This window comes from Chelmon rostratus, chromosome 16 (genome assembly GCF_017976325.1).
Source record: "Chelmon rostratus isolate fCheRos1 chromosome 16, fCheRos1.pri, whole genome shotgun sequence".
Classification (NCBI taxonomy): Eukaryota; Metazoa; Chordata; class Actinopteri; order Chaetodontiformes; family Chaetodontidae; genus Chelmon; species Chelmon rostratus.
This window is the reverse complement of record NC_055673.1, coordinates 19,710,142-19,734,783: the sequence shown is the minus strand read 5'-3', so window position 1 is coordinate 19,734,783 and position 24,642 is coordinate 19,710,142. Positions and strand designations below refer to the sequence as shown.

Genomic DNA, 24,642 nt, shown 5'->3' with positions numbered 1-24,642 from the left:
AGTAAAGAGCCTGGAATGGAAGTGTCTAATCCCCAAAGCACCCCGTCTGAACTGAAACAGATTAACAGATTAAACACTGAAGGTGTGTTATCACCTATCATTATCCGACTCCTATCAATTAATATACACTTCATATAATGTCTGATACAGCCGTTTACAACAATTCAATACAGATTAGATTTTGAATATGGTGCTAGTCTGTAGTTCTATTCAGACTCTATCTATCTATCTATCTATCTATCTATCTATCATTTCTACTTTATTCTCTAAGGTTTCCCATGGTCACGCCTCAGTCCTCAGTGGGAAGACACTGTAACATCTCTTTGTTAATTCCAAAATGAAAAGTCACTCCTTAATAAAAAGATTAGGGCATTATCTTATATAAAACATATAAAAAATGACAAGATAAATCATTTACATTCTCTTCCAGTTAACCATAAAAAACGTTTATTCTCTTAACTGTATTGAAATTACCATATACGGTCATTAATGATTTTCTTCACTTTTGAGCAGCTCTGCCTCTGCTGCACATGCAGCTTCAATTATGAACAGTATTGCAATAAGTTCCTGTGTCAGTTTCCCTCAGAGTACAGTGGGCCCAGCAGCGAGGACTTGGGCACTGGCAGTCTGGACATGTGTGGAATAACTGCACCGCACCGTGCAGCGGGCACGCCCATACCAGTATAGAAAAACCGGCTAATGGGGTTATCGCGACTGCATCCACTCAGCACACAGTAGGCGGCGTCAGTCCGGAGAACCACGTCCTGCTGAGCTCACTTCCGCCGGCTTGAGTCGGATCACTATTCTTTTACTGTCTCTCGCAGCTTTTGTTCTCCCATTCCTAACCAGCCGCTGCTGCTGAGAAGAGGGAGCCAGCAGGTTGGGAAATCACGAAGGTGCAAAGTAGCGGACCAGTCCGTCGCAGAAACGCCCGGTAGCCACATGCAAAGCGCCGTCTGCACGGAGGATACGCGGCGTTCCGTAGTTACATAACTGGACTACTTTTTTCTATTATTGTTGGGGTTTTCACGCTTTCCCCCCCCTCGTTGTTGAACCGAAACTGACTCCTCATCTCTAAACTCAAAATGGAGAACGACGACAAATACCTCCCCGAGCTCTTGGCGGAGAAGGACAGCCTGGACTCGTCGTTCACGCACGCCATGAAACTTTTAAACGCAGGTAAAGTCACAAACTGTTGTCGTGTTTATTTCGTCCTTCAGAATGCGGGCTTTGCTTTGAGTTGAAGAGGGGGCAACACACGACACCTGAACGCACCTCAGAAAGCGCACACCTCCACGTTTTTTTTTGTCGCCATGTGTTTGCGGACGGGACGTGGACTGCCCCGTCAGCCGCAGCGCTGCTCCTGTCGCTCGGTAATGAAAAGGTGACCGGCGGGAGCGTGTCGGAGTTAATTATATGATATCTAACGACTCGTGTCTGAGGTTATAAGTAGCCTAAAGCTACCACAGCGCCACAGGAGGAGATTGTCAAAATGTTATTCAGAATAATTTCCGTTTCCTCTCGGGCGGCTCGCGCCCAGTCTGTTGTCCTCGTAGCTGTCGGGGCTCGTGCCGAGTTTGAACTTAAACTCGACTCGTGTCGGATTGACGGTTTGTTTTTGTCGTCGCGAGCCCGTTGAGCTCTCGCTGTCTGGCGGCCACGTTGCGCAGCAGCATATAAATCTGCGCCAGTACCAGCGACCGGGGTCACTTCGCTCCTTCAGAGCCGAGAGACGGCCCGCGGGCGCAGGCATCAAGTGCCGCTGTCTGCCGCCCGCTGCCGAAGTGTCCTTGAGCAAGACGCCGCAACCTCGGTAGCTCCGGCGCTGCTGTCCTGTAGCGGGGCTGGAGAGGGGGCAAAAGAAAAGACCGCCTGTGGTATTTGTCATTGCTCTGTGGTCGTCAGCTAGCTCGGAAAACATGCTTTATCTTGATATTTATATATTTGCATACATTTTTATGTGCGCACGTCACATAATATGACTTCTTAAGTAAAATAATGACGACACTGTGGGATAATGTACCAGAAAGTACCAGAGGATAGCCATAAAGTCACTACTGAGTACCACACGCATTTACAGCAGCATTACAGTGATGCTGTAGGAAATGAGAATACACTCAACACTATAAGGACATTATATACCAGTTATTATTATTATTATTGAGTGCCACTGATGGGCTGAAGGATTATTTTGTTTTCTCCGTGTTGTTGCCCGCTCTGAGTCATTTTTCTGCTAGCTGGGTCATGCATGCTGCTCCAGTCAAGACTCTCAGGTGCCTCTGGTGATGATCGAGCTGGTCCCTTTGTCTAACAGGATGTGCAAAATCTAGGCTGCATCTCTGAAACTGAGAGCGAGAATGATCCAGAAAGACAAAGTGTGTCAGTGCTGTGCTGCTGGGTTCCCTCGCTCCAGCGTCTACTGAGGCTCCCCCGGATCTGCAGCTGGTGGACTGTGGTGCAGCTGACGTGTTTGCACATCGCAGGCTCAGGAGTTGTCACGGCCAGAAGCGAGGAGGTGGTTTTGAGATGGAGTGCTGTGATGGTGCTGTTGGGAGTGATGGGTGCTGGGGACTAGGTGCTGTGCCACATGGAAGAGGTGACAGAAGGTGTGGAGAAGCACAGATGGCTGCTTCTCTAAATGTAGCTGTGAAAACTGTATGTTTTTGTAATTGTGGTTTAAAAAGAGTTGGGATTGGGGTACAACTAAAAAGATTAAGTTCATTATTGATTAGTCTGACTTTAAACAATTATTTTCTTGATTTAATTGGTTCGTTCTTTAGATTAGGAAGGACCAAATAGTGAAAAATGTCCATCACAAGTTCCCAGAGCCCAATGTGATGTGTTTATGTCTTATTTCAGCAATCTGAAACCAGAAGATATTCTGTTTCCAATTATATAAAAAAGAGAGAAAGCAACAAATTGTCACATTGAATAAGCTGCAACCAGAGATTGTTTGTAGTTTAGCTTGGAAAAGGACTGAATTGATGGTCTAGATCAATTAAGTTAATTGATTAATTAGCTGTTTGAGCTCAATTCTGCATGTTGACAAGAACACGCAAAGGTGCTAAATGAAGCATCACGTACGCTTTCATCGTGTTGTGTTCATCTGGAGGCTCCATTGTTTGGCATTCAGTAAACAATGACTGTCAGTTGAACAATGTCATGTCGTCAAGGTTGTATTAAGGCAAAATTAAGCTTTTCAGATGTTTGGGATACACAGACCTGCACTATTTTAAATGTTACATATGTGTCTGAACAGTTAACTTTGTAACCAGTTTTTAACTGTTCAGACACCGAGATGACTTATGACCTGTAAATATCTAAATGCTTACTTGATAGCGTACATGAATAAGTGCATTTAAATCCTCCTCATCACTGTGATGTACTTTGCCTCTTTGCACCCTGTTTGATTGAACACTTTGCCTGAAACGTTCCATCTCCCCTTCTAGAAATTGATAGAATCCAGAAAGGCGAGACTAAAAAGGAGGCAGAAACATACCTGGATCTTTTCACAACAAAGAACATCAAACTTAAGGAACGAGTGCTCATACCTGTCAAACAGTACCCCAAGGTGAGATTTATCTGCCCCTTTTTCCTTTTTTTCCCTCTTATTCTACATTTAATTGTCCTGCAGCCGGGTTTCGATTACACAAAGCCACGGGGTTACTTGGTGTCTCAAATTACTCCTCTCAACTTTGATCTTTAAGCTCCAGAGTATAATTACAGCCGATACTGGCATGTTTTAAAATATCACTAAAGGGATCAAAATGTTAATACCGCTATGTTGAGATCACTGCAGCAGAATTCATATTCACGGATACGTTCAGAAGAGTGGATCTTCTCTTCTCGTCTGTCTGTGTTCAGTAAATGTTTCCATTCAGAATGAAGTCTTACTTGGCTTTATCATGTAACATCAGATGTATTCGTTCACATCAGTTCTATATCTATATCTGGCTCACACATAAGGCTGCATTGATTTTAGGATGGTGGCTTATGATGTTGGAGGAAGCATGTGAGGGATTAATCCGTCCCGTAAAACTCAAAGAACACATTGCTCATTGCGTAATGTTTCATTTGCATGCTGTTGAATTTATTTGCATCAGTTTGAGTCACCTAGGTTTACATGCCGGCTGTCTAAAGCCTGTTGTGTAACTTTTAGGATTCTGTTTCCTTTTTGATGCAAATTTATTTTACTTTTTCCTCCTCAAGATGTACTAACAAGTACAAGATCTTTAGATGCTGCCCCACCCTGAGCATCAGATCGATATAATGTAGGAGTCTGGTCTGTAGGGTGAGATCAGAAGTAGTTTGCCAGACTTAGCTTCAGTTGGTACATCAGTCCGCTGTGTCAGGCGCAGCAACGCTAATGACTTTTTTCAGACCACAAATGCTACTTCTACAACTCCAGGAGGAATTGCTTCCTTGGGGGCAACTCTTTGCTAAATGTGTTTGGCAGTGACAACTAATTGTAGGACATGTCACATACACATAGTAATCACTTTATTCAAAGATTGAGGAGGTAAAGATTGCGGTGTTTTTTCATCGCGAGTTGGTTCCGTGCTCGGGTGATTATAGTGAATAGTAACTGGTGGTATTACAGCCCCCAGGGGCTCATATCGACCTTCTCGGGTAAATCTAGTACTTAAGGCTGCAATATGTGCAACGGGATCCCTGACAGTGATTGCTCCGTCACTCTCTTGGTATTAAAACTTGCCTCTGCGTTGATTGTCAGCCTAATTTTTTCCTGCTTTGTTTTGCTATTAGTTCAATTTTGTGGGGAAGATTTTGGGACCACAGGGCAATACGATCAAGCGTCTGCAGGAAGAGACTGGAGCCAAGATCTCTGTGCTGGGCAAAGGATCCATGAGAGACAAATCCAAGGTAGTAAACACACACACACACACACACCTGGTGTTACACATCTGTGAGAAGGGTACCTGAAGCCATAACACATCTGGCCTTTACTTGAGAGGGATGGCAGGCAGTGAGCCCAGATGGTGTCAGCTCGCAGAATAGCTCGGGTGAACGTTAACGTAAAGCCAAGGGCATCTGCGCACTACACATCTGTTCCAGGAGTCTTCAGGATATCCTGCTAAACCTGTTATCTACCAGTTTGATGTAATTATTAAACTATATAAAGGAAGGGAATGCCACCCCTATGCCTGATGCCCTCTGAGGTGGAGGAAATGTGATTACTTCTTGCAAAATTCATTTCATTGTCGAGGCAGCGGCGTGCTCTCTTTGACTCGCTGACAGTGCTGTGACGTTGCCCTTGTTCCAGGAGGAGGGGCTGAGGAAAGGCGGCGAGCCGAAGTATGCCCACTTGTCTATGGAGCTGCACGTATTCATCGAGGTGTTTGCCCCCGTGCCAGATGCTTACCTGCGCATGGCACACGCCATGGAGGAGGTCAAGAAGTTCCTGTTCCCCGTGAGTCTGACTTTGCTGTTTGTTGTGCTTGTGTTTTATGGTGGTCTTGTGGGAGACTCTCTGTTGACCTGTCTGCGTGGAGTTGCTGCTTACAGTTATTTTTTGCCACGAGTTAACTTGTTGGTTATACATGCAATTCATTTAGCTTGTAAAATGCCACCGATATTGACAAACCCCTTAACACAAATGAACAGAGGCTGAAATGACATCAGTATCAGATTTGAGTTGTCATCTGTTACTCAATTAACTGATGAGTCAACAACTCAACCCTGCAAATTTAACGAGGGCTGCAACTAATGATTATTATCTCCGCCAGGCATAAGCCAGCAGGGAATCACGTGTTCGGTCGTGTGTATCCGTCCGCAGCTAATTCAAAGTATTACCAGATCCATCAGCCTGATATTTGTTGTCCACATTCATGACTATATGCTCAAAGACCCCTCATGGTTGTGGTGATTCGCAGTGTTTGAAAATCCTATTGTGTTGACACACCTGGCGGAGATCTGCACTCGATTGTGTGCACTCGTCAACTTTTCATGATTGTGTTCATCTGCCAAATATTTTCTGGATTCATTTTTCTCTATAAAAGACTAATGTCAATGTTAATGCTGTGGAAATTGCCTTTTACGTTTCCCTAAAGCCAAAGTTGATATTTTCAAACAGCTGTTTTAACAGATCAACAGCCTAAACCTGGAAAATGATAGATTCACTGTCACACCACAGTCGAAGAAAAACACCGGGTCGCCACAGTTGAGAAGCTGAAATTGGGGAATGTTCTGTGTTTCTGCCTGAAAGTGACTTACGATTATTCCGTTGTCAAAATAGTTGTGAATTAGTTTGCCGTTGCTCGACTAATTAATTAATGGACCTATTGTTTCAGCTCTAAATGTAGCCTTAAATCAAAAGCCATACATCAGTCTGTAAGGCACAGTTTTTCCACCTTGGGTCCACTTGCAGACAGGGATGCGGTAGATTTCAAGTCTCATATAATCTGATTTTCTCGTTGTTTGAAAGTAAGTTTTAAATTTACATTCTATGTAAACCCTGATCAGCTGCCCTTCCTGAAAACAGAAGATAACACCATGCCATACCCAAGTTCACACAACGTCATGCGATCTTTGTGAGAATATTTGAGATCTAAAAATGGAGTCACAGAGGTTGAGAAATCGCTGAAAGTGTTTTTATCTGTGATTGACTGCTGGTGTGTCAGAAAGAAGTGAAGCAAGTGACTGCGTGCAAGTTAGACAAATTCATGTAATGTAAAGCAGTCTGCTTAAGAGGATGAACAAGGTCACTCTCACCGCGCCAGCAGGGTTACCACTTCACCTGGCCTGCCCACACGTCTGTCCATCACTGTGTCTTTACCAGACTCTCATCCTTCAGGGAGTGAGGAGAATCAGCTTCAAGATGTATAGCTCCCAGACAGATGTGTGGTAGAATTCACCCTGTGCAGCCCACGCTTGCTTTATTGGTTTTATGCTGAGAGATTCTTGAGCGCGGGCCAACCCAGTCTGCTGTCAAGGCTGGCCGAAGCCCATAGTGCTCCAACAATGGCTCATCTCAAAGCAGGCCAATAGGCCCAGGGGTTCAAGAGATGCCCACATTTTTTAATTAGTGTGCCTGGTGCTATAGAAGGCAGAATCATGTGGATCAAAGGCGAGATGAACGGACTGATGAACCAGTCGCGGTGTTGGAATTGCTGCGTTATGTTAAAAGCCGTCCCTGCAGAACCTGTCGTTGCAGTTTGAGGCCATAATCTCTCAGGCTCTTTAGACCTGGGCCATATTTTAATAAATGAATCCGCTTCTCAGAAAATAGGTGGATGTGAGTTGTTGTTGCATGGTTTTGAGTGTTTTGTTCTTCATCATCTCTTTTATATCTGCACACATATATGTCGACCAATGTAAATGCATAAGCAAAGCCTTGCTCCTGTGTGAAGGATTTGCAGATCCTTGACACTGACGCTTTATTAAGATATTTTCTATTTTCTAGCGCAATGCCTAAAGAACCAATTAATCTAAACAAGGTAAAGACGAGTCACCTCGTTGGTTTGTTAAATGCAGCGGCAGTCACGCTGCTCCTCGCCTGAGATGAATTTGTAATCAGTCAGATGGCCTGTATTTGCTTGCTTTTGCTGCAAATAAATTGAAAGCTGCTGCCTGCGCTGCATATTCTAGTATCTGCCTTTTTTTCTTTTTCACCATCATTAGAGCTCCATCACCGTTCCAAGTAAAAAAATAAAAAAAAAGATTGGGTCACAGTGCAGCCCTTGAGATGGCTCCCCGAAGAAAAGTGGCGGATTGTGTTGCAGGATTTGTGCTGCTCAGACTGGCAGCTTCACTAATCCATCCCAACTTCGTGCTTTTGTGGATAGGATAAGGTAACCATTGATGCAGTCACACCAGACTTGTTGAGAAGTGCGGGGAGAAGTGATTTACATTTTGTGCATGATGGAGAGGCACAGGAAGGCAGGGACTGTGGATGGATGCTTTCCAATCTCCCACATCCACGACAAGCCCCCCCCCCCAACACTATGAGTCACTGGCGCTGAGACTTTTTCTTCCACTTGCTCTGTTAGCCATTAGAGGGATGCCGTGTTGTGAGCGGCTCTGTAATTGTGTTTCACTCTTTATTCGTCGCTCGTTCTTTCACACTGCCTCCTTTTCTTCCCTCGTCGCTCTCCTTTTGGCTTTTCATTTGTGCACCTTCACTTTTCCTGTTTCTTACACTCTCTCCTTTTTATTTCCTTTCTCGTGTGCACGTGTGTGTGTGTGTGTGTGTGTGTGTGTGTGTGTGTAGGATATGATGGATGATATCTGCCAAGAGCAGTTCATGGAGATGAGCTACCTGAACGGAGGCCAGGAGCACGGAGGCCGAGTCCGAGGGGGCATGCCAGTCAGGGGCCGTGGAGTCCCCCCTGCTGGGGCACACAGGTGTGGAGATGCAGCCGCATGCGCACACATGCACACGCACACACACACACACAGTAGTTCATCTGCTACTATATAAATGTATTAGGAAGAAACATTTCATGTACTTTTTCTGTAATGTGTTGTTTACTTGTGCCGATGAGCAATTTTGGAAATTTGTAGGTATTTTGTGACAGAACATGCTTTTGACTCACCTCTCTCTTAGACAACAGCACATAACTGTGTGTGGCCTATAAACCTAATGTCAAATATAACTTCATCTGTGAGTTGAGAGATTATCAAAGAATCTAAATCAGTGGTCGTGTCACTTTATGTTAAGTATCTTTATTAATGTGAAGAATCGTACAGTGTAAATGTGTTGGAATAAAAAGGTTTTCCTTTTAATCGATTAGCTAGCCTGGCTGTTTTGAAAAGGAACAACTACCCACCAGCACCTTTTTGAAGCTCACTTATTAACATGTTATTTAAACTAACAAGATAACAGATCGTGTTAACCTTTGGACAGAGCCGGTCTAGCTGTTGCCATCTATTTTCAGTCGTTATGCTAAGCTAAGCTAGAGACATGAGAGTGGTATTGATCTTATCTAACTCTTGGCAGGAAAGCCAACAAGTGAGTCTCCCAAAAAGTCGAAGTGTTCCTTCAAGCAGAAGAGCACAGCATGAACTCTGTTCTTGTCTGCAGGGGTAGAGGAATGCCCCCTCGCGGCGCCGCCACCAGGGGAGGTGTGACTCGAGGCGGCCCAGCCAGAGGTGGCGCAGTGAGGGGCGCCCCAACAGGCCGAGGAGGACCTCCTGCAGCACCCGCCAGGGGAGCCGTGGCACCCCGTGCCAGGCCCCCGGCCGGCGGACCCCCCCAGAGGATGGCACCTCCACCCTCCCACCAGCACACCCCTGTTGCTGCAGCTGAGAGCTACGAGGAATATGTAAGTAAACTGCCGGCGGAGGGTGAATTGAATTAGCCATTTAGCTTGGATGTGAATGTCCTCAGCACAATTCTCTTGTGCATGTTGATTATACAAACAAGTAAAATATGTTTTTAACTGTAAGTTTGATAAGATGGACATGAGAAATGATCAGACCTGTGAGGAATAAGAAGTGTACCAGCCAAAAAATGACTTTCCTGTCCAGATGTGATGCCGCCAGGTTTGACGTAGCTAAATCTGACCTCTCCAACACGTGTCTCCCGTGAACGAGATCGTTCCGGGCACTCTATTAGCTTTGAACGCCTCGTCCGTCAGCACAGCAATAAGTGGTTTGGGATGCTCGAGACATGAGGGGAGCATGTCTGCTTTAGTACAAGTGTAGCAGTTTGGGGACACCTTGACATTCATGATTCATGAACAAGCCTCTCCTTAAATCTCACTCTTGTTTCTCTGTTTCCTTCCCTCTCCAGGGCTACGATGAGAGCTACACAGACACGGCCTACGAGTCATACGACAGCTATTACAGTCAGCCGCAGGCGTGAGTGAATCAGACGTCTCTTTGGTTTTCACCTGCTTCTCACAAAGTGCACACACTTTGTGTAGTTGCTAGTTTCACTCGAAAAGCGATTTGAGAGCAGCAGAAATACTTTTTTTTTTGCCACTCTGCACAAATTCAGCGCTGATGGTGCTTCATGTTTCATGGTTTGGATGGTGGTGTTATTTAGGAGACTAAGATGTTCCATGTTATAGAGCCAAGCTTTGATCTCTCATGGAAGCCAATTACAATCCCCCAAGACATTACAGTCAGCAGCTACTTAATGTTTTTCAAAGATTAGCAATCTTTCCTCTTCATCTCTCCCTGTTTTTGACCATCAGAGAGCCAGAATACTACGACTACGGACACGGAGAGACCACAGAGTCGTACGAGTCCTATGGTAAGGAAAAAGTTAATTCCCTGTCAACAAAGATGACCTCTTTTATACTGAAAAAAAGATGGTGGATATAAAAAGTGTGCATATAAAAATAAACAGAAAAAAAAAGTTTGTTAAAAATGTCGTTTTGTTGTATTTAAATTTAATTTAGAATTTTAAGTCCTGCAGTATTTCTATGTGTGGTGGTATGAGTAAATTTTTTATGTGTTGATGGGTTAAAAATGAAAGTCTACAAAATATTGATTGCTCACCACGACACAAAATGTTGACTTTTTGGATCCCTAGCCAACTTTAAAGGTACCCTGTACAGTTTTCATCACGGTTTCAAGTTATTCCAACATGTTTGTTAAACCTCAAGGGTACACACAATTGGTTTTGGTGATGTAAACAGAACCTTTTTTGTTTACAAGAAAACTCCACAGGGCACCTTTAATGTCCGCCAGCCAAGTTTTCTGTCTTAAATCTTGAAGTGGTTTGGATCCATACTGAACTCTGAATGTGTTTATTTTTGTGCGTGTCCTCTCCAGGCCAGGATGACTGGAATGGGACCCAGCGAACGGTTCCAGGGAAGGCCCTTCCCCCCTCCAGAGGTGCCAAGACGCCTTATCGGGAGCACCCATACCGACAGTACTGAAGCGGACTCACCACCCTTAACATGTCGCCTGTCTACCACGGCAGCTCTCGCTTTAAGCAGCCCGACAAAAGTAATTGTCCGTTTTGTCTTTGGTTTGGTCTTTTCCTACTCTGGACTTTATACGAGAGCAAATTGGGAACTGAAAATCGGACCTGGTTTTTGAGATTTGACCGCGAACTCCCTCCCCCTCCCCTACTTTGTCGCACCACCTAACCAACCAGCCACCAATCCTTCCAACCAAAGCGGCTTTTAGATGGGTTAGAGAGGAGAAGTTGGCGTCCTTTTTTTGTTCTTTTTCATTTGAGTTTTTTGTTTATTTTGCTGTGTTTTTTTTCTCTGACCCTTTTTACCCCCCTCTGGCTTTTTTGCATTGTTGATCGTTAATTTTTTAACTGTTTGGGAGTAGTCATTTCTAGTGGAATTAGTGGCTCATTATCCACTTGTCTAAGGAATCATTTTAATTGTTTTTAAATACAAAGAATCTGTCGAGGGTCAGTTGCAGATTCCCATTTAGGCTACATTTCAAAATTCTGTTAATATAGCCAAATAAAAGACCTTTTAAACTTTCAATTATGTAATATAAAAACCAAAAAAAAAATCTTAAATTAAGTGAAGGTTAAAGAATCAATGTTAATGGAATCAGTACAATTCATTCTTGATGATGGTTGTTTTTAAATAGTTCTAAAACGTTGTCCATTTAGACTTAGGCAGCAATATTTGTCATTGTACTTAGAGTTTTGAAATATAGCCCTAATAGACACTGTTGAGATGGACTGTCCTCATATCCTCAATTTGTTTTACATGTTAAAAATCAATTTTAAGACTCTGAAGACAAAATCTTTATTTAATGAGAACATGGCCGAGAGATGGCCTCCTGTTATGCTAAAAACGGTTCAGGTCTTCATTTTGTGATCTGATTCTCTATAAACTGCATGCACAAAGTACACAAAGAAGGATTGGGACAAAAATCTCCACATGGGTCTTCTCTTTCTACAGAGAAGGGATCCTGCAGCTCAATCCGAACTCTTGTACATATTTTAAAACATCCTAACTGTACTTATTCTGCCACTAGTATCTGTACCCTCTCCATAAAATGCATTATGCTACATGTGTAAGCTTGCCTAAATAGGTTACTAAATCTGTCCAAAAGATGTTTTGCAGCAGTTTGTCAATAAAGCTTAGTTTGTTTTCTATGAAACTTAACTTGCTTTATTTGTTTCCTGTCCTAGTAAAATTCTGAAATTGCTTTTTTAAAACAACCTCCAGCAGTCAGATGTAGGTGTTTTCCTTTGTTTCTCATTCAAAACCGCATTTTAAATCTAAATGAATGTATTGACGTCTGAAGACTTTAACCCTACTAAATGATGTCTTGATTGATTATCAAAAGAGCACAACTTATTCTTTCTCTCTCTTTCTATACTTTTTAAAAAGGACCCAGAGGTAAGACCTCTAAAATAACCTGGATAGCTTCCTAATGTGTATAGAGTTCTAAAGCATTGAATGCCTGGGTATGTATAAGACTTTTTCAATCCTCTTACCTGTGGTCGTAATCGTTAATGAGAATTGCTTTTATAGCATCTGAAAATTAACTGAATTCAAACCACCATTCAGGTCTAGGCTTCATTGTCATGAATGACGCTGGCGCGATGGCTACTTTAGTACAGAGTAATGGCAGTGCAATGGAGAGGATGGTTATAACCTAGAGAACTCCACTGTAAAGGTAACCTAACCCTAAATGTTTAATTTCGTAGTGTGTTTATCCATTGACATAAACTTGCTGGTAAATGCGTACAGTTTCTTAAAATATTATTACAGTCATGGCAACAAAAAAGAATCACCTCAAAAGTAAGAAAAACGTAACTTCCAATATCATACAGTAGTGCATTTTATGTACCAAAATAACTGTTCTGTGTACTAACAAAATATAGTATTAGAATAGTGTTAATGCAACTCTTGCTAAAATGAACAAAGCCAAATCTGTCAATATCTTCTGTACAGTTGAGCTGCTGTTACTTTTTTATTTGCTGTGTAAAGGTTGCTTACTGTAATATTTAAAAGGTTCTGCCTGTACAAAGTTATCCAAAAAAGAAAGCTTGAGTTGCATGAGCATATCTTCTCCTGTAGTCATTGCATGATCTCTGTCTCAAGTTTCTCCCAGTGTTTTTAGACAGGGTATTGATTTGGGGTTTGTCCTTCCTCCAGGCACAGCTATCGGTCACTGAGTGCCCCGGAGACTGACAGTCTGCTGAAGCAAGACCATACGAACCTCAGGTTGGTCTTCCGCCCGCTGCACCTGCTTACATTTTAAAAGACCATGCAGCTGATTTTTGCATGCTTTAGCAATAACTTACAACCTGCATATTCTTTCATTACCGCTATCCATACAGCAAGTCTTAAGGTACAGACACACTGAACATGGCGAAGACACATTTGAATGCATCGGACCACTGAACCCAGCTGCGGCTTGAAGGTGACGTGTTGCGAGTTGGTCGGTTTGGGTCGTTTTCCACACAAACTTTCTCATATTACAGCACACTAAAATGTGTTTAGGAGAATCTTGATTCATATTCTAGCACCGTCTAGTCTGACAGTTTGATTTGATTTTCGCGATCCTGATGCGTCGCACAGGATGGACTTATTTGCATAAAGTTGGCAAGTCGTGATTATGCAAATTCAGACACGGCGACTGGTCCGTCATCTTCCCTTGCTGTATCCATCGTCTACCGTACAGCTGGATCTCCTGCTCCTCATAAAAAATGAATAGGATCTGTCGCCTTGATATCCATCAGTGGATCCAGTGTGTCTGTACCTTTGAGAGATTGATTTTTCTAGTTTCCAGGCTGTCAGTCCATGTTTGTACAATATGAAGATCAGCTTGCATAGACTTGAAACTTGCATGAAATGTGTCATCCATCACACAGAAGAAATCCAGCTTCTTTCTTTATGCATGTCCTTAGTTTTTGTCAAACTTTGCAAATTGCTTTTGTGCCAAGCACAGCTCATGTTTGAATCTGTCATGGTGCATTCATGGGCACTCAGACATCTGTGATGTCAAAGTCCTTTTTAAAGGAATGGTTTGACAATATGGGAAATGCATATGCATTTGCTGAGAGTCGTGTAGAGTAAAAGCGATGCTACAGCCAGCAGCCGGTTAGCTTAGCTTAGAGGGTGCAACAGGGAAGAGCCGAGCCTGGCTCTGTCCCAATGTAACGAAATCTGTCTCCCATACAAAAACTGAAAAATCAATGTATCGTCATTTTACAGGGTGATAACCAGGGACCAGTAGCCTCCTGGATTCTCTGCTAGTTGCCAGGCAAATGGTCCCAACCAAAAAATAGTCCATCACATACAGCACCTGCCTGGAAAAACAGCCAATTGTTGTTCACACACTTCACGTTTTGACCGTTACCTTTGGACAGAGCCAGACCAGCTATTTCCAGTCTTAAAGCTAAGGTAAGTGACTTCTGGCTGTAGCTTTGTTTGCTGTCCACACATGAGAGCACATACTTGTTTTTGTTTTTGTGTTTTTTTTTTTTTTCAACAATATTTCAACAAGCTGAAATCACTGCTAAGGAGACTTTTAGCTCCCTGCCTGCAACACTAACATTGAAAAAAGCTGACAAATGTTCGTATGTGATGGATTAGCCATCTCAAGCTGTAAAGTAAAGTAGACACAATTTGTAGGTAATGGTCTAAAACATTCACTGGTATGGTCTTTTTTAACTTTTCCCATTTTCCCACAAGACCATTGTGCAAGAAACTTTGCTGCAGATGCCTGTGGGCATTTCAGTCAGTGTAACATTATACAGCAGCAGCACGTTCACGATATTCACAGCATTTCAAAGGTTGGTTGATTCTGATGATTGCTCAGCTCCTGTAAGACGCCCGGCTTTTGACAGTGCCTGTGAATTGGTGTGTGGCCTCGCTAGCCCTCAGCGAGTCTGAGTGAGGGAGAATGTGTCGCCGGTGTCAGTGTGGTCTCAGGGAAAGTGACTAATGAGGATCCGTAGCTCAAGGCCCTCTGACAGAAGGAAAACAGGAGCGAGAGGACTCTGGCGAGTCCAGAAATGGAACCAGCAGGAGGAGGGAGGTGTCAGAGGGATTTCACATGATGTCCTGTCCGAACCTTGAAGGCAGCGAAAAGTTAAACTAAGGCTCGAAAATGCTTGGTGGTCAGACTCTGAGGAACATAACTGCCACTGGCATTCTAGTCAAGGGAAGCTGGATAATGAACCATTTAAGAACATTTTTGAGATGCTTCTACAGAAAGGTTGCTCACTTATTTGAAGACGGTGCTCGACATGACTACCGGCAGTTTAAACGTTGGAAAGAGAATCCTGTTTGTTTCTTTGTGTTGATAAAGCAGTACAGCAGCAGGTTTGGAGCTCCTACATTTTCACAACAGTCCCTCTGAGCAAAATATGAGTATTTAACGATGAAAAATCTTTCATGTCCAGACTTCATAGAGAACATATTTAAAAAAAACAATAATAAAAGAGATATGTCTGCTCCTTGTTATATTCAAATCTGGTGTAAAGTACTAAAAAACTGAGACCTGTGACCACATTAGCTGTCGACTGAAATATTAATGTACTAATCCAAAGTCAACAGTCCTGCCAGTAATTATGTCTTACTTAGTAAAATGTTGCTTAGCTACTGCTGAAGAGCTGCGCTGCTTGGCAGGAAAATCACCTTTTAATTATGACAGCCACTGCTTAGAAATTAATTTGAAAAAGTGGGCTCTTTTTTTGCCAAACGCTACCTCTTATCTGTCACTAAATCACTGCAGCAGAGGAGGATTTGTGACTTCCGGGAGCAGCTTTCTGTGTTTACATGTGCGCTCATCCCGACGGTCTCCCCCGTGCCTTTGTCTCCTCTGCAGTGAAGCCGTGCACAGGAGCAGCTCAGCATGAAGGAGGTGGTCAGACGAAGCTCTCGGGGGCGCCCCGTCGAAAGGAGGTGGCCCGAGGCCCAGTTCTGTTCCTGGCAGGGAAGGGGTTGCCGTGGCTGACTGCCAAGTGACCCACAGGAGCCAGCTGATAAAGCGCGATGGAGAGAAGCTGGCTCAGACTCCCACTGGAACAGGACTAAGACTGCAGCTGGTCAGCGAAGACGTTCAGCTCACTGGGAATCCAGAACTACACATTTTATGTGGACTATTTTCTACGATTTCTACATTTCATATCAATATTGAATTACTACGCATTATCCTTGTGTAATTAATTTCTAACATTGCATACGCCCACTTGAAGCCTTTGCTGATTGCATGTCACTGTACACAGACTTCCGTGGACCACCCCCTCTTCCAACAAATGTAATTGTTACAGCCTAATTTACCATAAAATGAGCACTCCTGTTATAGTAGGCTGTGAAATTGTTTTAAAATTCTATTAACCCTTGAATAAGACAAGAAAAGAACTCTTTCTGCAAGGCAAGCTGAATTCTGCCATTTAAGGGAAATTTGTGTGACATCTGCATTTCAAATGTGTGTTTTTTGTTTTTTTTTTTAACATTCTGGCTGCATGTTGTTTAGTATCCATGCCTTATTGCTGCCTGAAATTAGACTCCACGCTCGAGAGTTAAAGATGCCCGGAGAGTGTGGATCGCTGTCTCTGTTCAGCCGATGTTCACCCCGAGCTCACACAAACACACACACACCGTCACATCTTGGCATTGCACAGCCTGTGTAGCCCTGAGGATATCGAATGCTAATGTAGCAGCCTATTTGCATGTACTCTCATGTATCCTTCCTGCAAATGTGCAACACTTTCATAACCAAAGCTGGCCTGTTCTCTGCGGTTCAGCATCCAAGTATGATAATTTGGCGAGATGGACCCAGGAGGAGAGCTGCATGTGAGAAAGGGACAGAGGGTGAAGACAGACATTACTAACTCGCCTCCATCTATCCATCATGCCTCTGTTGATTTGATTCCCCTCTCTGCCATTTTCTGCTATTATCACTGATGATATTACAGCTGCCTGTGGTGCCGAGTTGCATTTAGAGGTCAAAACTGTACTTTCCTGTATTAAAAACACATTTCTGTGTCCCGATTCACTGGTCAGAGGCAGCATTAGCCAAGTCAGAGGCTCCATTTAGTTTATTGAAAAAGCTAGCAGCTTAGACGATAGAACATTAGATATTAGGATAGAAACCATCATTTGAGATGAAATGTCAACGGGCCGTATCTAAAACAGATCATTTTTCAGCCTTTATGTGCTATTATGTCTAAAATAATGATTTCTGTGTCTCCAATAATCTAATGAAAGATAAGTGATGATGTGGAAGCCATCTCCTCTGTTTGAATCGATGAACTGTCAAGAGTGTGAGGGTGGAGAGGAAAGTAAATTGTGACTGTGCAATGATCAATAAAAGTAGACTTGAATATGAGCGAGCCGTGTATCAGTCATCTGTGATGTTACCTTTTAGCTGTAGCTGCCTGCAACGAGGTCTGTTCTTTCTACCCACCCCCATGTAGTCAACTGGCGTGGTGCGTTCACGTAACGCTATGTGGGAGAATAGATGGAATAAGGTGAGAGACAGGAGGCCAGGATGTCTTTTTGAGGCTGGGGAGGGGGTACAGAGTGTGGAGGAGGATGTGTTAAGATGAGTGTGTGTTAGAGGTGGAGATGCTGTGGGCAGATATGGTGGACAGCTGGATTGCATCCTCTTGTCATGGCGGATTCACACCATCAGAGGAACATTTCATGCTGAAGCCTGAAGAGTGGAGACGGTGACAATCAGCCTCCCCCAGATGCTCATCAGCTCCTGCTTCATCAGTGGAGGCAATAACCTAGGAGACGTGTGGTGTTAAATGGAGTGAGCTGACCCCCAGTCCAGGGGGAAGCTACTGTTGGGATGTCTAGTATAATAAGTGGTCTGTCCACTCTTGTGGACAGTATGGATAGGTCAAAGCTCTAAAGATGCTGCAAAATGCAACAAAAAGGTTTAGCATCAAAGGAAAAGCCTTCTGATATTTTCATCAGATCCCATAATGGTATTTAACTCAACAATGGATTGTATATACAGCTTGTTTCTCCTGCCATAGAGCTGCACTGGCTGACAGGTGCCTTCATCACCATGAACGTGGCCACTGTAGTTTGAGTCAGTTCAGCATACACCATGCTGCTGACTTAAATCATGAGCTATGCGCCAAATGTGTATTAATCCGCAGCTTAAGGTGATGATGATGATTATGCGAATACTTTTCTAAAAACTATCGTCACTGCCCAGGGAAGAACATCTTCAATTTGGGTGGTTTTGATGGTTTTGATGAGGATGAAATGGTCCTTTGTGGATCAAGTAATTATCCTTTTGAAGCTAAATAACCATTTAAAAAAACATTTGGTTTAACTGAAAAAAGAAAATGCATTATCACCAAGCTGGAAACTGTTTTTCTTGGCTCATGAAAAGTTGCCATTTTTGTGACCAACTTCTCTCAGTTGGAAACAATCACTACGAATTTCTTGGACTCAAGAAAGTCTTGCAGATAATTGTGCCGCAATGTAAACTGTAAAATAACCACAAAATCCCGCCCACTGTCAATCAGTTGTACTTACTAAAAATAAAGACATCTCATTAAGTAAAATGAATAATCTATCTCTCTCCAATTATGAATTTTCCTTGATGAAGAACAGTGTACAGGATTTCTTTGTCCTCAGTGGGAACAATATCGCAGACAGGCCAACTTATCTATCACACACTCATAATGGCATGTGTTTGAGACCCTGTGCTGACTCTTTCCCTCTCTGTTCGACAGTCTGGGGGTCTTGTAGGTGGTGGGGGGCCTTTTACACGTCCCCTAGTCCCAGTGTCTCACAATGTATCCACACTCAGTTCTTTTATTGGAACAGCTTTACGCATGTTCTCTACTTCTGCAACTTCAGCACTGACGTGTTCACACCAAAATAGTCCTGTCTCACTTTTATTTAGGTCTTTTCAATGCTTTATTAAGTAGAACACAGAACTTTGAAGAGTAAATGTTGGTGTTTGCATTGGGATTTTGCCCCCCCCCCCCTCTCTTCTGTGCAGGCTGCACAGGGCCCAGCCGTCATCATGGATGGTAGTGCTCAGCGGGGGCTGTAGTAGACAAATTAGGCCAGCTATATAAAGTGGATGAATCTTACATTTGAAATGGTTGCCATGGAAGACTTACTTGATGCCGCAGTGCAATGTGGGATACTTTAGAGCAAGCCTGCATGCGTGTTTGTGAGTGTGTATGCATGCAAGAAGGAAGTGCCCAAGCACATCTTGGGTTGTTTATTAATGAAAGGCGAGTGAGGAGAACAGTCAGTGCTTTTGTGTGTGTGTGTGTGTGTGTGTGTATCAGTTTCTGCAGAAAGACACAGAGAGGGTGATAGAAAGCGAGAAAGAATGTGTGGGAAGATATTGCTAGAAAATGTCATACCTGTCATGTTACCTAAATAACATTTATCAAGTTGCAAGATCACATTTAAAGAGCAACACAGCCATCTTTTGGTGTGGTTTACAATCTGAAAGCTCACGACAGCCAGACCTTTCGCTAATCCCAATGATATTAAAAACCACGTGTCTGTTTGTGTGTGTGTGTGTGCGTGTGAGGGTACACACAGACACGTGTTCGCATGGTGAATTCTTACATCCCCATGTGGCAAGCAGAGATCAATAAGGCTCAAGCTGTACACAAAGCTCAGGGACAGAGTGGCAGAAACAAGGAATGGTGCTGCAACCGGCCCAGCTTGTGATGTCCTCACGCTTCTTTGTCGCGTTTGATTCCCGTCAAAAATAATGAAGTCACTTCCCCCCGTCGCAGTGCTCGTAGCCGTGCCGATTTCGGAGATGCATTCGTGGGAAGCCCAAAGCAAAAAGGGGGAGAGGTGAGTTTGAAGTTAAGTTTAGACAGGGTGTTTGGACCTCATATCAGGGGGCTGCCCAACGTTCTGACCACCTCTGATTAGTTAGTAGTCACTGTTTGGTTAGGGTTAGGGTTAGGTTGTTGGTTGGATGCCAAGGGTTAAAAAAGTTGTTGGAGTTACAGCCAATCAGAGGCAGAGTGGGGAAAAAAAAGACCTGTTTGGACACTAACCTGTGCACTCCCCCGCTTTGATCTGACTACAAGACTTCTGCTTTGACCTCCTTCAGCCACTTTCAGGCTCCCTCAAACAGACAGGAGAAGTGACTGAAACTTCGCTCAAACAGGAAAATATCAGTGTGTGAAGAAGACTCCTGGCAAAGCTCGGAGCTATCAGCTCTGATGATGGATCACACTTAAGCGGCGCGATCGTTATCTCCGTGCGAGGAGATTATTATATGTGCATTGTGAAACACGCCAGGTGAACAGGTTTGGTGGCTTAGGTGTTTTGTGAAATTAATGCTGTATGAAATATCACTCTGCTGGAGCTGAAATTTTCATGAATCCCTGAATCTTTTTTGCATTAATGCGTTTTACATGCACTTCAACTGCAGGAAGCTGCTTTCAGCTTACCAGGAACCATTGTTCATGTCACCCAAATAGTTCTCGTTCTGATAGTGGTACTTTCTGATGACTTTCATGAGTGAGATTAAAGTCTGGAGTATTGCTGACTGGCCATCCAGAAGCCAGCCTGCCTCAACTAGTCTACAGCATTCAACCAGATAGCAAACACTTGTTTTTGCTCAATTGAAGTTAACAGTGACAATGAATGTCTCACCATTGAGATGTGGTCCAAATATTATAACAGGGACTTAAAGTTGACTTTACTAACCCATGGCCTTGAGGTTTAATGGACTGTGTGTTTAAGAAACGTCAGCATTGATTGTTTTTATTAATAGGCTTTAAATAACAAGGCACAAATATCCAAGGTTCTTCACGAGCCGACAAGTCGTAAACTACAGCCACATACATCTGCAAATGTGATGCACGTTTAGATTAAATTACTGTCACATTAAATGCAACATGTACATAAATATGTAGCATTAAAGCAGCTCCAATCAATATTCTTGTATTAATAATGGATCAAATGACAATGTGTAATGTGAAAGATGCCGTTTGCAGTGACAATCGCACTGAGGATCATCACCTGACTGCTGTCCCCCTCAGCTCTGTGGACCTTTTTAGCATCTTTCAGCTCATTGTTTGGTTTTACACACAACAACTTTACTGGCTTTTCTGGTTCACTCTCATCTAACTTGTTTCCAGGCAGAACAGGCAACTATTTTCAGTGAAAAAGCTCCAATAAGCCTATTATACTCTACCTGCCCTGCACCACAGATGGAATAAAATAGTGACTAGTTAATAGTGACAAGCTCTAATAGTGTGTAACAGTAGATAGCCATACGTGACAAGACAGGACAAAGATGTCTGAACAGGTTAAGGGGCTTTTTTGCCCTGCAGTGAGTCTGTCAGGAGGCTTTCATGTATAATCCTTTGACTTATGAAAAATCACTACAGAGGCTTGTTTCATGCATGCATGTTGTGCCAGTGGCCTACCGGTCTTCATTGTTCTTCCTGCCTTACTATTGTTCTTCGGTGGACCTCAGTTTAAGCAGTTTCATGTCCTAGCCCCCTGTCTTATTGTAAAACATACATGTCTTTAGTTAAGGCCACAGCTGTACTTTACTAAAGTTCCAAGTTATATGAATCCTTCCTGCACACACGAAGAAGCTCACATACTGCACCAATTCACTCTGTAGAGGCTACTAATTGAGCAGTTTTATTCCACTTTACTGTATTTTAAAGCAAACTCTTCTTCCACATGGGTAAAATCTGACAGTTCCTCTGCCCGACTGGAATGTATTGGTAACCCGCAGACTGTAGCTGTACACCCACACACAGACTCACAGGCGAGCGCTCACACTTTTCTCACTCATTTATTTATTTATTTCTCATCTCGCAGTTGGCCGGGAACTCCAGTTGGAAATTATAAAATTCCGACTCCCTCATTTCTTTCCAATTTCACCTCAATTTCTTCCCCATTCCGCGCTCCCTCCCTCTAATTTCTGCCTCTCCTCTCCCGCCTCATTGTGCTCTCTGCTTTCCTTGTTAGCTCTGCTCGGGTCCCTCACCTCTCATTAGCTTCTCCTCTGCTGACTGGAGGCACCTGTCCTCAGGTCCCTCCGCGGATATCTCAGCTTCTGTTTAAATCAATTTCCATGTTAAATAGCTGCTGGAGGGTGTGGGTGGGAGGCGGGGTGGGCCCATGGTCGGGCATGGACGGAGGGGGAGAGGATGGAAGAGGTTGAGACATTACAATGAGCCACAACTCTTTTACACCGCTGATCCTCGCGGCTGAACCACAACCCCTGTCTTGTTCTCTCTCTCTCTCGCTCTCCATCCCGCCCTTCACTTCCCTGGTTTGGCCTTTTATCACTCTGTGTTCTCCCCTTTGGCTTTTCCCTTTCATTTTATTTCCATCTCTGTCCTTCTCTTTTTTCTCTCTCTTTCTGTCTTTGACTTCCACTCTCCCAGCGCGGCCCAGGGCATGTTCTCATTTCAGATGAGAGCTAAAAAGAGTTGTGACAAGGTGGTGTATGTGTGTGCGTGTGTGTTTGTGTGTGTGTGTGTGTGTGTGAACGTTGGGTCTCTCAGTTCTGCAACCCGGGAGTTGCTTCATACATTCGTCTCCTCCTCACTAAACCTGTTTTGGCTAAAACAACTCCACAGTGACAAATAGGCTTATCTCTTTAAACAAGCACAGATAACATGTCATCAGGTTAAGGTACAAGTCGCAGATCATCGCCGTCTCAGTCCTCACGTCAAGTCGTCCTGCTGACGCGCAGACTGATCTGAAGCATTATTCCGCCAATGCACGGCAACCTCAAACAACCTTGTGGGCTCACTCTGACAAAATTATGCAAAATGCCATGTGCATTAACTTAAATGCCATTGTGTCCTCGTCTCTTTCCAAGATGTGCCGCGCTTCTGATTTAGTGTCCTATTTTGGAGACAGTGAAAACAGTATGAAAAGGTGAAAGCCATTACAAACACGGTCATGGTGAGCAGTCTACTTTACTGTATAACCATTAAGCCGTTTATTTGGTATTAACATTTAGATCACATGACTTTCTGTAAGGTTAAAGTGAAGCAGCTGTTTCCAGCTCTTTCTTGTTGAAGGGTCAAAGATATTATTTTTGCGTACCTATAGCGTTGATCGGTAATTGTGCAGACAGTACGGCATTTCAATATCCTTCTCTGAGATTTTTTGGCCATTCACCGAGCCGACAGCAGCGCACTGGCTGGACTGCGGGAGGAAACTCTGGAGTTGTCAGAGAATCACAAATCTTATCTATTAGATGCAAGAGGCGTCACTCTGGTTTATTTTCGTTTGCCAACTGTTGTATTGAGTCCCAAACTGAGTAATTTTGCTTGCCTCCTGGGATCCTGCAGAGGAGTTTTTTGTTGCGATAAGGACTCATTCATTGGTAGTTGGACTGTTTGTATTAAGCGCTGACTGCCTCCATGGTGGAGGTCTGAGAGCATTTTCTGGTTAAGTTTCTAGTTGTCATTATGCATTTTGCATTTTTTTTAAATGTTCATACTGATATAAGTTCATAGAATAACTTCTAATTTGTAAGGATATGCAAATGAAACAATAATAGACTAATTAGGCCTAAAACTTTTCTTTCTTTCTTTATTCAAATGTCCCCAAAGTGTCTGCTTAGAATCTTTCTGGCCCTTGGACAAGCGCAGGTGAGGAGCCCTGCCATACCTCATGTTATGAACAGGCTACAATATGTTATGAAGTGTAACCTTTCCTATTCTGAAATACATTTTCTATTAATCAATAAATTGTTCGTGAATATACAGTGCAGCTGAAGATCATTCACAGCGATCCTGTCCCGAGATGAATATGGTTTTAATGTGACTTATTTCTCTATTGCTGACATCGTTGTCATGGCGACATTAACTGTGTTGTTGCTGCTGAGTTCACACATTAGCGCTGAGAATTTGCCATCAGCAACCATCCATCAGGTAGAGAAGATGTTTCCTTTTCTCCAGGACACAATAACTAGTGTAAGTTGTAGTTGTGAATGAATATGGACCAACTGTCTGAGCCTCGTCTGCTCGGTTTCACGCTGGTCCTGTCAAAAGAGATGTGACAACAGTTAATTAAGCAATAAGTTTCAGAACCCCTGCTTTAAGCCAGCTATTTGAAAGTCTCTGGTCACTTGCTAACAAGCCTTGACTCACTCAGGCTGGTGGGCAACTGGATGCAAATTTGCTGAAGATCATCACACCAACTTGTTTTCCTCCCAGCGACAAATATGGGGATATATTGTTTATTAAATCACAATTACCATTTTGAAATTGAGCTAGTTGAGTTTTGTTGACCTAATGAGTTGATGTAGTATAGCTGTGGTTGATAATCACTGCTGTACAGGGGGTGGAAAAGACTGGAGATACTCGGTGATTTGGAAATACCTGAACTGATGTTTTTCTTTAAAATATCTACATATTAGTGTTCAGGAGTACGGGACCCTGGGAATACATCTCAAATTTCTTTAGGTGTGACTTGTCAGTACTGTGAGCACCAGAAATGAATTTCAACCCACCTCTGTTGAATTGTGGTGGACTGTCAAAGAGAGACATCTCAAAACCTGAGCAGGTAAAACCCAAACTACCTGCATGGGAAGATCCAAAGAAAGCGAGAAAATATACTTTTTTATTATTTGACTGAATTGTCATGCCCCGTGATTGAGCAAGGTGTTTACATGCATGCTTCACCCAGGGAGGTAAGGTGCTCCTTTTTGGAGAAGATGGGAATATCATCCAGCTAGACCAAAGGCATGATGAGGTATTCAAAATGATCCAGGGTGGTATTGAAGACTGTTTTCCATTCA

At 43.2% G+C, this 24,642-nt stretch overlaps 1 protein-coding gene across 1 annotated transcript; it reads left to right on the top strand.

The window, feature by feature from the left end:
- Window positions 1-763: 763 nt before the first annotated feature.
- On the top strand, window positions 764-12,045 carry khdrbs1b (KH domain containing, RNA binding, signal transduction associated 1b). The gene is made up of 9 exons (XM_041955878.1): window positions 764-1,179; window positions 3,450-3,571; window positions 4,765-4,881; window positions 5,282-5,428; window positions 8,228-8,361; window positions 9,041-9,281; window positions 9,752-9,819; window positions 10,158-10,216; window positions 10,741-12,045. The coding sequence occupies exons 1-9, from the start codon at window positions 1,086-1,088 to the stop codon at window positions 10,845-10,847; spliced, it is 1,089 nt and encodes a 362-aa protein (XP_041811812.1). The 5' UTR covers window positions 764-1,085; the 3' UTR covers window positions 10,848-12,045.
- Window positions 12,046-24,642: the final 12,597 nt, after the last annotated feature.